The sequence below is a fragment of the Dasypus novemcinctus genome, chromosome X (assembly GCF_030445035.2).
Source record: "Dasypus novemcinctus isolate mDasNov1 chromosome X, mDasNov1.1.hap2, whole genome shotgun sequence".
NCBI classification, from domain to species: domain Eukaryota; kingdom Metazoa; phylum Chordata; class Mammalia; order Cingulata; family Dasypodidae; genus Dasypus; species Dasypus novemcinctus.
The window spans coordinates 2,746,798-2,762,459 of record NC_080704.1 but is presented as its reverse complement, the minus strand read 5'-3'; the positions used below and the strand labels follow the sequence as shown (position 1 = coordinate 2,762,459).

The following is a 15,662-nucleotide window of genomic DNA, read 5'->3' as shown; positions in this document are numbered from 1 at the left end:
AAAGTAAGTTCTGATGAAACACACAGAGTGGTCGCTACCCTTGAGAAAATGGTTCTGCTCATCGAGAAGGCCTCCAAAGCATTCTTGTTCACAACTACCTGGCACCCCATCTAATTTTCCTTCACACACAACCTGAAGCCTACCACTAAGTACCAATCAGCATCAAGGGAGTGAGGACAAAGAAACTACTATTCACTCCTGGCAAATGGCTAGAGAAATGTATAGTTCAGGTATTGCCTAACTCCTCACATACAAAAACTATAGTAAAATTTAAAACATGGATTCTCCTCAATTTCTTAAGTATGGTACAACCTTGTTTTACACAACCAATACGTTCCAAACCCTAAAAATCAGGCATAATAGTGAACCCCGTTGTTTAATAGGTGTTCTTATATGGACATACCTATCACACATTTTAAAAAATAAGGCAGTTTAATGCATGTAGAAGTTTTAATTAACTTGACTATAGAAGTGTAGAAATGGATAGAGTTGATGGTAACACTTTATAGTGAGTAGTTGCTGGTTTGTGAATGGGAATGTAGCTGGAAAGGGTCATCTAGGGATGTAATTGTCAATTGAAAGAAAGCTAGAGAATAATCTATGGACTGAATCACACAGTAAACCCAGAGGTGGATGAGAATTGTGGTTGATGGTACAGATGCAAGAGTGTCCTGTGAGCTAGAGCAGATGTACATCCCTAATGCAGGGTGGTGGGAATGTGGAGAAGCATGGGAAAAATACAACTGGAGTGACCTATGGACTGTGATTAACAGCAATAGTGTAGTATTCTTGCATCAATGCCAAAGGTGTACTGTGTTGATAATTGGGGGAGTATGGAAAAAGTAGGCCAAATGTACACTATGGACCATGGTTGGTAGTAATAATCTGACGATACTATCTCATAATTTCAACATATGTTCCACCATGGTGTACTGAGCTGGTAAAGGATTGTTGTATGGGAATTCTACACATGGGTATGGTTATTTTGTAAGCTCAACTCTGTAATAAAATATAATTTTAAAAAGTAATAGGGTGGGTTGGGGGAAAAATACACCAAATGTAGGATACGAACTATAGTTAGTAAGATTTTGACAATGCTCTTCCATAGTTTGTAACAAATATTTCTCAACAATGCAGGGTGTTGATGGTGGGGAGAGGTAAGGGAGTCTTGTATGATGATATGCATGTTTGCTTTGTAAGTTCACAACTTTTACTATACACTTACTGTTTATAATGTTCATGTACTAATATTATACTTCAATATAAAAAAATAAGGCAAATAAATATTCTAGTGACAATAAGTAAAAACAATCATAGAAATAATTTTTTAAATAATTCTATCTTTATTTTTTCAATTGCAAATTTCATATACCTGAATCCACATAAAATGAGGACCTGCTATAATATATTTGCCAATTCTTGAATACTTCATTAATCTGCTAGAAAAAGTTGATAAAGAATCAAACTTTTCCTGAGACTTAATTTTAAAAAGGCTCTTTGGAAACCAATCCATACTAAACAGGCTGTAGAAACTTCACGATTTAGTACACTTATTACATTTAAAAAATCAGAGTGTCACTCTACTATTAAAGACTCCTTTGCAGAAACTTTCATCAAATGCTATGACAAATGCTGACTTAAAGTGGAGAAATGTCTGCTCTCATTAAACGGTAGTCAGCAATCTCTAGTCACTTTTCCATCAGCATTTTCCCCCCTAATTTAAATGACCTTTTCACGCTTCAGTCCTACAAATTACGGAAGCACTTCTGTTCAGCCACCACTTTGAGCCACTATTCTGAGCTGCCCACTGCTTCAGCATCCTTCTGCGTGGACTACAGGATATGAGAACAAAAGGTTTGCATTTGAAGGTAACACACTGAGAGTGCATGTCTGTCCTCAACTATGGGTTCCAAGGGAGGAGCGCCTGCTTACGGCATGTCCTGGGGATGCGTCGTCTTCCATGCCTTGGAGACTTTCAAAAAGAGGTAGGATGCTCCTGTAGTAGGTTGTCCACCAGAGGTTGAGGAATGGCTCCTGGTGCTGGGAAGCAGCCCCTAGGACTGAGCCCGTCTGGGGGTTATACTGGTAATTCCAGGGCTTGGTGGACCCCAAAAAGTGCACGACTTTAGCCTTCGAACCAAATCTGAGAAGGAAGCAAAGAGGATTCTGCTTTCTCCTTGGAAGTGACCAAAGATGCCCAGAAATCGATTATTTACCAACTGGGAGACATGTTATTGATGATATCGTTAATTGCTACTACTTTGATTTAGAGTTACTTTTGTAACTTTTTTTTAATGAAAGTTTGCTGTGTTTCATTTTCTTCATGACAATCATCATAATCATAACCCAGAAGTATCTTTCCCTAAACTGGAAGGCAAAATCAAAAGTCTTTTACAAATGGACACCATAGCAGCCCATTCATATCCTTAAAATGATATGAGGAAAATAAAAAGTAGAAATAGCAGGCTGTGAATCAAACAATTCACTTATTTTACAAGATTCTCTTCAACAAATGATTTCTCATTTTCTCATTATCACTCTCCCAGAAACTTTTTTAGAGTTTTTCCTCTGATTACTTCCCCATTTAACATTTTAATACCAGATACACTTTACATATATTTAAGTTCCATATGCATAAATTGTATTTTACACATTAAAAAGGAGTAAGATTTTTTTCACTTCCCCAAGAACCAATTTCTACCTGCTTTGTGGCAATAGGGGATACTTTTGCCCTTGAGAATACGTGTTCTAAAATGATCCATTCCCTAGATTATTCTCAGATGTTCTATTTTCATTTACAACGATGTTTCAGAGATCAGTAGTTCTCAAACTTTTTTGGCCCAGGGCCCTTTTACACTCATAAAAATAATTGAGGACCCAAAAAATTTTTCTTCAATTTGATTCTGTGTATATCTACTCTATTAGAAATTAAAACAGATTTAAAAAATGATTTATCAGTTCATTATAAAATACTAAGGCCAGAAAATAAATAAAAGCAAAAAAAAAAAAAAAACCAAGAAAAAAATAAACCCATTACATGTTAACCTGTTACCCTAAATTTCATACTTTTCTTGGAAATAACAATATTTTTCAAAATAAAATAAAATAAAAAGAGGACCAGAATGGCATGGGCTGGCCTAATATGAGGCACAGGTTCTTGTATCTCTAGGCTCACTCTGCTTTATTACTGCATCTCAGGCAGTGTCTATAAAGTTCAACCAGATATTCAGGAGAAGATGAGTCTCAAAAGGGCAAGAATCACTTGAGATGAGTTTTGGAAGAGTGGTTTGATTTTGCAGAGCCTTAAAAGATGGTGGGAAACTCCCAGGAGGGTTCCTTGGTAGCACTTTGAGAACCATTGTCATAAAGCACAGCCGCCTTGACTTGTGGTACTTTGAATCAATAATAGTAATATACTTCACTAGAGCAGATGGGGCAACCTTACATTTTTCCATCTGCCAAAGGCCATTGCCATCTGAGAGATGCTTTGCTGAATGGAGACAGGCCTGCAGATGGGCCATGGCAAGGACCTTCACTTATCTGAGGTTCTAAAACAAATACCACATAATGGGGAGGCTTCAGCAACGGGACTGTATTGGCTTATGGGTTGTTGTGTTTTAATATGTTTTATAGTTTTTTTTTTAAAGAAACAGAGATCACACAAAATGTTACATGAAAAATATGAGGTTCCCATATATTCCCCACCCCCCACACTCTTTCCCCCACATCAACAACCTCCTTCATCGTTGTGGCACATTCATTGCATTTGGTGAAAATGTTTTGGAGCACTGCTCCATCACATGGATTACAGTTTACATTGTAGCTTACACTCTCCCCCCATCCATGGATCATGTCCATGGATCATGGACATATAATGTCCAGCATCTGTCCACCGAGAGAGTCTACAACTGCAAGCAGGAGAATCACATCCATCACCCACGTGGGATCTAAGTCCCCTCTTGATCTAGAGGTGGAGTAGACATCACCATTCCAGGGTCCACAGGATGGAGGAATAGAGTATGGATTAGAGTGGACTTACTGGTATTCTACTATAGAATTATTGTGACTCTAACAATGGAGGAAACTGTATCACTGATGTGGAAACAGTGGCCACGGAAGTTGCTAAGGGCAGGGAGAGGGAAGAAGAGATGTGATGTGGGGGCATTTTCAGGCTTATGGTTTTGAGTCTAGGCAAGGTCTGAAATTGAGATGCTAGAAAGGCAATGCTCTCTGTACCACATTCTGGTGTTGGCATGGTGATGCCCTCTCCCTTCTCTTTTGGGTTCCATTGACTTCTGGCTCCCAGCTCCTCCCCATGGCCTCTTCCCACTATATCTGAATCTGTTCTGCTTATTTTTTTTTATTACCAAATTTTTTTGTCTTTATTTTTTTAATGTTACATTCAAAAAATATGAGGTCCCCATATACCCTCTACCCCCCTCCCATACACTCCTCCCCCCATAACAACAACCTCCTCCATCATCATGAGACATTCATTGCATTTGGTGAATACGTCTCTGAGCACCGCTGCACCTCATGGTCAATGGTCCACACCATAGCCCACACTCTCCCACAGTCTACCCAGTGGGCCATGGGAGGACACACAATGTCCGGTAACTGTCCCCGCAGCACCACCCAGGACAACTCCAAGTCCCGAAAACGCCTCCACATCTCATCTCTTCCTCCCATTCCCTACCCCCAGCAGCTACCATGGCCACTTTCTCCACACCAATGCCACATTTTCTTCAATTACTAATAAAAGAATCCCAGAATCCAAATTAAGGCCTACCCTCTGTCAGCTGGGCCACACCTTAACTAAATTAACATCTTCAAGAGGTCCTATCTGCAATGGGCTCACACCCACAGGAATGCAGTCAAGATAAAGAAGGGGTCTGCACTGGGGCACATAATCCAACCCACCATAGCAGGGAACTCACTGTTTGAAAGCAGGGCTGTAGGTGTAAGCTGCATTACTGCTTAAGTTATAGATGAACGGCAAATGCTTGTGGATGTCAGCCGTTGACCAGGTACTGAAGAAACTATTCAATAAACCTTGATCAGCCCCTAAATGGTTAACAAACACCCAAAATAGGTTAATAAAGAACGAGACAACACACTGAAAGAAAGCAAAGTCACCAAATAAGCATGTGCATTCAAGATTACCAATTATATTTCTTCTCTCTGACATCAAGGACACACCTATGCCTTGAAAGTGGCAGATAACTCAGTTACTAATAAAATTGCATTTTCTCTCCAAAATGCTCCACTCCTCCTCTAATGAGCATTATGTGGTAGCAAAAAATGCTTTTCCCAACATAGTTATTTTTGCAAGATTCATTAACTCCAATTCCTTATCTAAAGTCAATTCTCCATTGTTCTAGTATATTCTCTTACATTACAAAAATTTCAGCCAATTTCCTTTCCACTGACTGCCATTCAATCAAATATCTGGCTTCCGGTTGGCTCACTTTAATTCTTTCCTTTATTCTGTATCAGGGGTTGGCCAACGATGACCTGTCTGTGTGTGATTTTATAAATAAAGTTTTGTTGGAACTCAGCCAGCCCATGTGGTCTATGGTTGCAGTCACAATACAACGGCAGAGCTGGGGAGTTGTAACACCAAGTGTGGTCCCCAAAACCAAAAATTTTTATTCAACGCTCCTTTTCAGAAAGGTTGGTTCACCCCATTCTCTATGAGTGGGATTGCTGATGAAGGATAATTTCAATGGTTCTTTCTGTTGCCTGTTTTCTTCTGTATTTTTTTCTGTCACCTCACCTGACTTTATTCTTTGATTCCCATCTTTAACTCGCTTAGTTTGCCATTCACAGATACAGGGAAAATGAGGATGGAGCAGAGTAGGGTTGCTGCCAAAACCAAACTTCTTTTCTGCATATACCCAAGATCCCCCCCTTTACCATCAAAACTGCCATGTTTCATCGCGTGCTGCAGCAGGAGGTTATGCGTTTTGAGAGAGGGTTGGAAGACGAAGACCCCACTGTTGAAACAATCAGGCCATCCAGGATCTGGGGCTGCAGAAAATTCTCCCCTCTCGAACAGCTCATCGATATTGGAGAGCACCTGGAGAAGCAAAACGTGTGGACCTGAGCAGCCCTACCCTCTCCTCAGGTATGTACCTGAGGAATGGAACAGGAGCTCTAGGATGGGACAAACGTTCCAGTGGTTGGAAACCTGTGCCCCAATTTTGAGAGACTCTGTTAAGTCCTTTAAACTTATGCTCAAAGAAGACAATTGCCTGGATAAGGTTGCCCTCTAGTTTATTTCAAGTGATTGAAGCAATGCTCCCACTGAAATTAATTGTTCTGCCAAGATTCTTAAGATTCTCCATGGAATGCTCTTGATTATATATCCTCGCTAATCTAGCCAACGTGACAAATAAAACTATGGAAACCTATGAAGAAAGATCTTTTTAATCATTATAATGTAATCAATTGCCTTGAAGAACTTGGCTACTAATTGTGTTTCCTTAGGACACACTGGATTTCTACATTGTGCTCTGTTTGGGAAGAACATTAGTCTGATTACTCTATTGTTCTTGTCCTCCTCTGTACCCCTTCCTTTTCCTACAGAGTTGTTATTTCAGTAACCAAGGCAGGGAAGCAAGTAGGGCTCAAGCTATTGAGCTCTCACCTGCCATATGGGAGGTCCTGGGTTTGGTTCCCAGTGCTTCCTGGAGAGGATGAGCAAGACAGTGAGCTGGCACAATGGGCAGGCATGGCAAGCTGATGCAACAAGATGACACAACAAAGAGACACAAAGAGGAAAGACAATGAGAGACACAACAGAGCAAGAAGCAGAGATGGCTCAAAAGATTGAGTGCCTCTCTCCCACATGGGAGGTCTCAGGTTCAATTCCTGGTGCCTCCTAAAAGGTCAACAAGTAGACACAGAGAGCACACAGTGAATGGACACAGAGGGCAGACAGCAAGCACAAACACAAGGAGGGTGGAATAAATAAAATAAATCTTTATAAAAAATAACCAAGGCATGTAGGTCTGACCTCCAGTGCTCTGACATCTTACATCTGGACTTTGCAATGGCTGCTTTTGACAGAGCCCATCCGGGACTCCTAAGCTGCAGGTCTCTGTCCAGAAATGACAATCTCAGATGCTATGGCTCACCTGTCCAATCAGAACTACTCAGTTCAGTACACAATCAAGGCAAAACATTTTGTTCTAACTGTTCCATTTTGCAGAGATGAAATAATGTGATTATAAACCCATCCCAGGGCATGAGCAAGCCTAGAAGTTTCGAAGGACCCTCAGTAGGATCCAGTACAGTGCTAGTGGGTAAGTTACATCTGATTCTGATAGACCAAATGTCGGTGTTGGAGATAAAGATACACATTGTTTTATGGGTGTCTAATGGCAAGAGACAGGAGCCTGCTCACCCTTGGAGAGTCATGGTCCCTGGGGTAAAGTGGGGACCACGGAGAGGAATGGTCTTTGGGGTAAAGTGGGGTCCATGGGAGGCATGGTTTTGGAGCCAAGTGGGGTCCATGAAGAAGCATGGTCTTTGGGGTGAAGTCTGGTCCATGGGGAGGCATGGTTTTGGGGTCAAGTGGGGTCCATGGAGAGGCATGGTCTTTAGGGTGAAGTCTGGTCCATGGGGAGGCATGGTTTTGGGGTCAAGTGGGGCCCATGGAGAGGCATGGTCTTTGGGGTGAAGTCTGGTCCATGGGGAGTATGGTCTTTGGGGTCAAGTGGGGTCCATGGAGAGGCATGGTCATTGGGATCAAGTGGGGTTCATGGAGAGGCACTGTGTTTAGGGTCAAGCAGGGTCCATTGTCCTCATGGCTCCTCTCCACTCACCAGAGTGTCTGCATCCAAGAAGACACACTTGCTGTAATGGGTGAGCGTCCAACTGTGAAGCTTGGTGAGGGTGACCCCAAGCTCAGGTCTCTTCAGAAAGGCCAGGTGGCTATAGTCCGCACTGTCTATCAGATTGACCTCGATGATCTCATCAAACACCCTCGAGAGGGCCACCCTGGAAAAGACACATGACAAATACAAGGGAAGGAGGCAACTACTCATCACAGAATGTCCTACCTCTTCAAGACACATCTCAAACATGGGACATGGGTCCAAATCCACATCACAGTCTTCAAGCCCCACTTGGGGGCCTTCAACCCCACTTGGGGTTGGTGGGTTTTCTGTGGATGTCTTAGTTTTGCACAGTTTTCACCCATGCTCAAAATTGGAAAAACAAGACCAAGTGAACAGAATTGTCTTGAGATAGACTGACTTGGGCCATCCCTTACTGAGGTAAGTTCCCTTCTGCAAACACAAGAGTAAAGAGGAGTGACTGCTGAGCAGGTAGAAACCAACACATTTCCACTACAATCACTATTGGCTTCTGCTTTATGTATTCAAAGCCTTCATTGTTATTTGCATACAGGTTTGAGACAAATTTTAAAGGACTGTATCTTTTATCTATCTGAAATGTGCCTCTTTGTTCCCCTTAAATTTTTTGTTTTTGTCATTTAAATTCTACTTTATTATAGCCCAGAATATCTTGTGATGACAGAAAAGATAAGGAATTATAAGAAAAAGAATGGAAGCAAGTCCAACAGACACAGAGAACTAACTGGAAGAAACACCCAATGGTCAAAGCTGAAGAAATTTGAGTAACAAAATAAATAATGAATTGAAAATATGAAATAAATATCCATGGATTCACAATGGACATAAAAAATTAAATAAATAAATAAGTAAATGGGGAAGAAGGGACAGCTTTTCATTATAGAAGATTTACAAGTAATAAATGCAGATGGAATGAAGGAAATAGAAAATCACCATTAGGCAAACACCACAATAATAATTGCTGCAGGCAAGAGTCACTGATGGATGCTAAAATCCATGGCTGAAAGCTTGAGGAGAAACAGGATGTCTACATAATCTCAAGGTATATTTCTCAAGATATTCATTAACTATGAGGGGGAAATAGTAACTCCACAGTGGAGAAACCCAAAAGATACCTCTTTATATAAGGAATCAAAGTTAAAATCATCAGTAATGAGATATATCAACACCATACCCTGATATGATGCAATGAGAAAGATGCGTCACTTCTGTGGATTTTTTGCCAAAAAAGTATAACCTCAATATTATCATGGGAAAACATCGGACAAATAAAATTGAAAGGCATTCTATAAAATAATTGGCCAGGACTCTCCAAAAATGTGATGCTAATAACACATAAGGAAAGAATAAGGAGCTGAAAAAGATTGGAGAAGGTATGTCAACTAAATGCAACCTGAGACTATGGATTGAATACTGGGACAGAATTGTACCATATCATATCACATCACATTATATATCATATAGCATCATCTCATCCCATATAATACTACTTATAGCATGTCATACCACATCATATCTAGCATCATGCCATAACATACAGCACCATGTCATATAATATCACATATATATCATGTCATATCACATCACATATAGCATCATGTCATACCTATCATATTATAATCCATCATATTTCATATCATAAAGCACCATGTCATATTGTATTATATACCATCATATATCACATAGCATCATGTCATGTCATATCATATTGTATCATATACTATCATATCATAGCAATCATCTCCCTTATTTTCAACATTTTTGCTGTTATTTAAGTTATTGCATGTACAATACACAGCTGGATTCTGTTCATTTGCCCAGGCTGAAAGTCTCTTTTTTCTAAGAGGGGTTTTCAATCCATTCACCTTTATTATCATTACTAATATATTTGGATTACATTCTGCAGTTTTAGTTTATATTTTTTCCTCTTCACATTTATCATACTTTCTCCTTCTTCTCTGTAATCCCTTCTCAACTTTCATAGCATTACTTGGATTTTCTTCATGCCATGCATTTTCCATTAATACTTTGAAAGCTACACATATCATTTTTAGTCATCTGGTAGATACCATGCTTTAACTGTTAGCACACATATTTAAACTCGTATTTTCTATCAAACCTAAAGATAATCATCTATATTTATTCCCCAGACAAGGCATGAGTGTGATCCTATACTCATCTTCTTCCAAGCTCATCCATTCACCTCCTAAGTGAACTATTAAGCCATCACATTATACATTAATGCCTTCAGTCTTAACTTTTTACCCATTTATTTGTTTAGCATTACTATTCCTTCTTTCTTAGAGTCATATTTCATTTTGCTTGAGTATATCCTCAATTTTTTTTCCTCAAAGGTCTTTGTGGGGCAAAATTTTTGAGTTTTTGCATACTTGAAACATTTTTATTTTTCTTTCAAAATAGGCTAATTTGACTGAAAATAAATCTCAGTTCAAACTCATTTTGCTCCAGATTGTTGATGCATCAATTCCAGATGAGATACTCGTCAAGTATCTCAACCAGATACTGAAATACAGTTAGTACTTTTTCTTTATTTTTGGTGCTCTGCGATTTCATCACTTTGTAACTTCGTTCATTCCACCCAACAATCAGGGAACACTCTCAGTCTAAAATCCTTTCTCAGCTGGATAACTACATGAGTTATTCCTTCTACTCTGTGCCCTCTGCTTTTCTGTTTCTAAAAATTCTGTTAGAAATATATGGGAGCTTTGGAGTCTATTATATCCCTTAGCTTTTCCCTTCTACTCAACATTTATTTCTCCTTTTTCATTGCACAATATCCAAGATAACTATATATCTTAAGAAAGTACTATTTCATCACCAACTTTCCTACTTTGTGACCAGTTGGTTAAGGAATTTATGGCATCTTCATGGTTCTATAAAGAACGGGGGATAGACCAGAAAACTAGCACTCTATCTTGCTGCAAATAGCTCTGTGATTTGAGCTCTTTAATCCTTTTGTTCAGCTCTGCTTGTTTTCTTAAAATAAATTCCTGCAGGAAGAGTTGAGTTTCACGGATCCATTTTGTTTAATGCTTTGAGCACATACCCCTGCATTTCTTTCCCTGCAGAAAGGCAGCCCCTGTACATCAGGTAACACACAGCTTGGAGGGTCTCCCTGCCCCACACCCCTGGATGTCTGTGGACAATGCCTGACTGACCACCAAAAGACACCTTCACTCCACCTTCCCTAAGAGCTTCAAAGTAAAAACCACAGAAAGGCTAAACCAGTGCTGCAACATTTAATTCTTCCCAATATTTCCACGACACTGTTTCTGAATCTTTTTTTTCACTTTTGCATCTTGTTTTATTATTCTTTAATTTACACACCCCATATTCACCAAACCATATACTCCCCTTCCTCCATGCCCACATCTCCCGGTAATCTCCAATCTACTTTGTGTCTGTGGCTTAGCTCTCTTGACATCTCTCCTCAGTGACATCAGATAATAGTTTCCCTCATGCGCCTTGTTTATTTCACTCAGCAGAATGTTTCAACTTCTTCCACATTAACAGAATTCTTGGAATTCCAGTCTTTCTTGTGCCTGAACAATATTTCCGTTGTGTGTGTGACTCCCATTTTGTTCATTCGTTGGCTGAAAGGCACTTGGGCTCTTTGTCTTTACTATTGGGAATAATGCTGCTGGGAACATCAGTGTACAAGTATAGTTTGAGACTTGGCTTTCACTGTCTTTGGAAATAAACACAGTGGTGGGATTGCCGGGCCATATAGTAATTCTATTATGAGCTTTGGGAGGAGCCGCCATTTTGCTTTCCAAAGTGGCTGCACCGTTTTTCCTTCTCCATGTTTGCAACTATTTTTATGTTCTTCTGTGAGGACCGATCTCTTAAGTAGATCCTTTCACTCACTGAAACAAATGTTGACAGGTTTGATGGCTTCCAGAGGAGAGAGGAATTCAAGAGAGAGTCAGATAGGGCTTTAGGGGGTCCTTTTGGCTTTATCTGGACAGTTGAGTAAAACAATATAACAGCTTCGCCATCACTCTCTTTCCTGGAGTTCTGTCACAGTAGACAAACCACAGAGGGGCTTCCAGGGACAAAGGTCCACTCAGACCCACCTTTCCTTACTCTGACCTGACTCCATCTCTGATTGAATCTGAAAGCCCGATTGTCAAGACACAGGGGAATTTTCACTCCTGCTAACCGTATTTCTTTCTTTTTGCTTTCTCTTTGGGGCCCCAAGAGCTTGTCTTGGGCAAGAGGAAATAAAAGTTAAGCATCGCTGCATCTGAAATATTTTGAAGAGAATGGGTTAGAGAGAACTTGATTCAAGTCTAGTCACATCACTCGCTGTCAAAGAAGGTCTGCCCCTCAAACTCTAACTTAAAAGATTTGTTGCCAATCTAACTGAACAAAAATATGACGGAGTTGCTGACCTTGGCTCCTGCTGATGTTAAGTTTCGATTGTCCATGACTTCCATCTATGGTTGTGTTGATCTGTCCATCCATTCTTACTGTTTGTGAGAGTTCTTTATGCATAGTTATAAATATTGCTAATTTGCTTCCGGTTTGTTTTACCTTTCTACATTTATACAAAGCGTTTAGGATAGACAACAGTTCCAGCACCATCCTCTGTTTTGTTTCCTTTGAACTAGCATGCCAGCTTTCACATGACTGGAGCTTCATCTTGTCCCCACCCAAGGGTGGCTTTGCCCCCAGGGGAACTTGGCAATTTCTGCTGACATTTTCGGTTGCCACAATTGGGAAAAGTGTGCCCCTGGCATGCATCCACTGCTCAGAACATACCCCACAAGAAATAACTATCCAGCCCCAAATGCCAATACTGCCAAAGGTAAGAAAATCTGGTCATTACTTTTTTTTAAAGTTTTTCTTTCCTTTAGTGCTTTCAGTGTTTACTTTTATAATCTACCAGGAATTTATTTTGGCCTGTGTTGAAGTTTTTTCTTTTTTTTTGAGGTATCAGGGCCAGGAATTAAACCCAGGACCTTGATTGTGGGCAGCCAGTGCCCAACCACTGAGCTACATTGACTCCTCTGAGATGGATTTTTCATTTGTTTGTTTTTTTTTGTTTTTAGGAGGCACCAAGAACCAAACTTGGGACCTCCCATGTGAGAAGCAGATGCTCAACTGCTTGAGCCACATCTGCTCCCCCTATGTTGAATTTTTGTAGTAGAAGGATCATAACTATGATTTTTCCTGGCATGAATAGGATAAATGGCATCGAGAGATTTTCAAATGTATCCTCCTTTTCTCAGAGTATGCTATTTATTTCTTTACTATGGGGCTGGAGTTGCCTTCTTGGTTTTCTGCATTTGGGGCCCATTTGTGCCTGTATGTAAACACAATCAAAGTTATAAATCAACTTGAGTTATCAGGATTCTGATAGTTTCTTAAAATAAATAAACACATTCATCTTTTCCTAAGCTCTGAAATAGTTCATTCAACGTGGAAATTACCTTGGGCCATTTAGCAGCAATTCCCTTAAAATTGCCCAGGTTCAGGTAAACCCTTGATAAACATACTTAGTCTCTCCCATTGCCTGAAATTTTCTATTTCTTCAGATGTCAGTGTTGGTCAACTGAATTTCCTTACAAGAATAAAGCATTTCTTCAATACTTCCAGGATCACTAGTAAACAGTTTATCAAGTATTTGCTTTTAAAATTTGCATTTTATACAAATGACTACTTTTAAATTAGAAATTTATACAAGCTTGTTTTCTCCAGCCTTTCCATGTCTATACTCAAAGAGAGTGAAAGCAGGGTCTCAGAAAGATACTGGTACACTGATGTTCATAGCGGCATTATTCACAAAAGCTGAAAGATGGAAAGAATCCAAGTGACTTTCAACAAATGAATGAACAAAACAGGGGTCAGACACACAACGGAATATCGTTCATGCACAAGAAAGACTGGGACTCTGAGAATTCCGTTCACGTGGAAGAACCTTGAAGCATTATGCTGAGTGAAATAAGCAAGGCGCATGAGGAAAAATATTATCTGATGTCAATTATGGGAGATGGGGAAGCAGACTTGGCCCAGTGGTTAGGGCATCCGCCTACCACATGGGAGGTCTGCGGTTCAGAGCCCGGGCCTCCTTGACCCGTGTGGAGCTGGCCAGGCGCAGCGCTGATGTGCGTAAGGAGTGCCCTGCCACGCAGGGGTGTTCCCCCTGTGGGGGAGTCCCATGTGCAAGGAGTGCGCCCCGTAAGGATAGCCGCCCAGCGCGAAAGGAAGTGCAGCCTGCCCAGGAGTGGCCCCGCACACAGAGAGCTGACACAAGATGACGCAACAAAAAGAAACACAGATTCCCGTGCCGCTGACAACAGAAGCGGACAAAGAAAACAGAGCAAATAGACACAGAGAACAGACAACCGGGGCGGGGAAGGGGAGAGAAATAAATAAATAAATAAATAAATCTTTTTTAAAAATTATGAGAGATGTCCAGAGAGCAAAGCCACAGGCACAAAGTAGATTGGAGGTTACTACGGGATGTGGGAGAGTATATGGTTGGTGAATATGGTATGTGTAAATTAAAAAATAATAAAATAAGATGCAAAAGTGAAAAAATATTCCAAAACAATGTCACAGAAATATTGGAAAGAGTTGAATGTTCGAGCACTGGTTTAGCTTCTGTGCGATTTTTCCATCTTAGAAGCTCTTAGGGAAGGTGGAGTAAAGATGCCCTGTGGTGGTCAGTCAAGCACTGTCCACAAATGACCAGAGGTGTGGGGCAGGGAGACCCTCCAAGCTCTGTGTTACCAGATGTACAAGGGGCTGCCTTCCTGCAGGGAAACAAATGCAGGAGTACGTGCTCATAGCCACAAACTAAATGGATCCATGAATCTCAAGTTTTCTTGCAGGTATTTATTTTAAGGAAACAAGGAGAGCTGAATAAAAGGACATAAATCCTGGCGCTACTTGAGCAAGACAGGGTGCTATTTCTCCAGCCCATCCTCATTTTTATACAACCACAGACACACGGATGACTAAGATGTTGAAAGTCACAGAAAGAAGACAGAAAAAGGGCAGTCATCTACAGACTGGAAAGAAAGCATGGCTGGTGGGCGCCATCTTTAGTTGGAGTTCCAGCATCCAAAACCTGAGCCCATAAATTCCCGTTGTGTAAGGTGAACAGCGTACGCTATTTGTCATAGCCGCGCTGGCAAACTGAGACATACAGTTAACACTTTACAGTAGCCTCAGGCCCCGAATGTTTTGTGCCGAGGCAAAAGGGGTTTAAACTCCATTGGGCAACATCACATCCTGTGCTCATTCCACTAAATCCCACTGGTCCGAATGCACTAGCATTGGCCAATTTCAAGAGAATTCTTTTTATTAGAAAACTAAATAAAATACTCTGTGCTTGCTCCCTTCGCCAGGGTGAGGTCAAAGGTCCGCTGTTTAAAGCGAGGGTGAAATGGATGTGCCATGGGGTCACCTGGGGGCCCCCAGAATCAGCCAGTAGTCTCCCAAGTGAGCTAGCCAACACATGCTCATCCATGCTCTACAAGTGGACACTTTCCCACACTTAGGCCACATGTTGTTAATTTCTGTTTCTTTAAAAGCCCAGCTAATCCAGGGAGGGGAATTTGTGTGTTGATACCCTTATTTTATTAGGATGACACAAAATCCCCTACAAATCTACATCTCCCTGTTCCCCCACATAACTCTTAGCTCATATTAAATGCTTTAATCCTCAGCACATTTGTAGCTCTCCATGGGCTTAGATATTTAAGGGAAAGCCAGATGCAAGGAAACTGCCAAATATATATTTATCATAAT

At 40.6% G+C, this 15,662-nt stretch overlaps 1 protein-coding gene across 3 annotated transcripts in view; it reads right to left on the bottom strand.

Moving 5' to 3' along the window:
- Nucleotides 1-15,662, bottom strand: part of LOC101432457 (glycogenin-2) — a 43,874-nt gene that overhangs the window by 16,253 nt on the left and 11,959 nt on the right. For all 3 annotated transcript variants that reach the window (XM_004449142.3, XM_004449143.3, XM_071213235.1), the window contains exons 4-7: nt 7,830-8,004; nt 5,917-6,079; nt 4,938-5,064; nt 1,933-2,143 (exon numbers count right to left, since the gene is read on the bottom strand). In XM_004449142.3, coding sequence (XP_004449199.1) covers nt 1,933-2,143; nt 4,938-5,064; nt 5,917-6,079; nt 7,830-8,004 — 676 coding nt within the window. The remainder of the gene's footprint in view (nt 1-1,932; nt 2,144-4,937; nt 5,065-5,916; nt 6,080-7,829; nt 8,005-15,662) is intronic.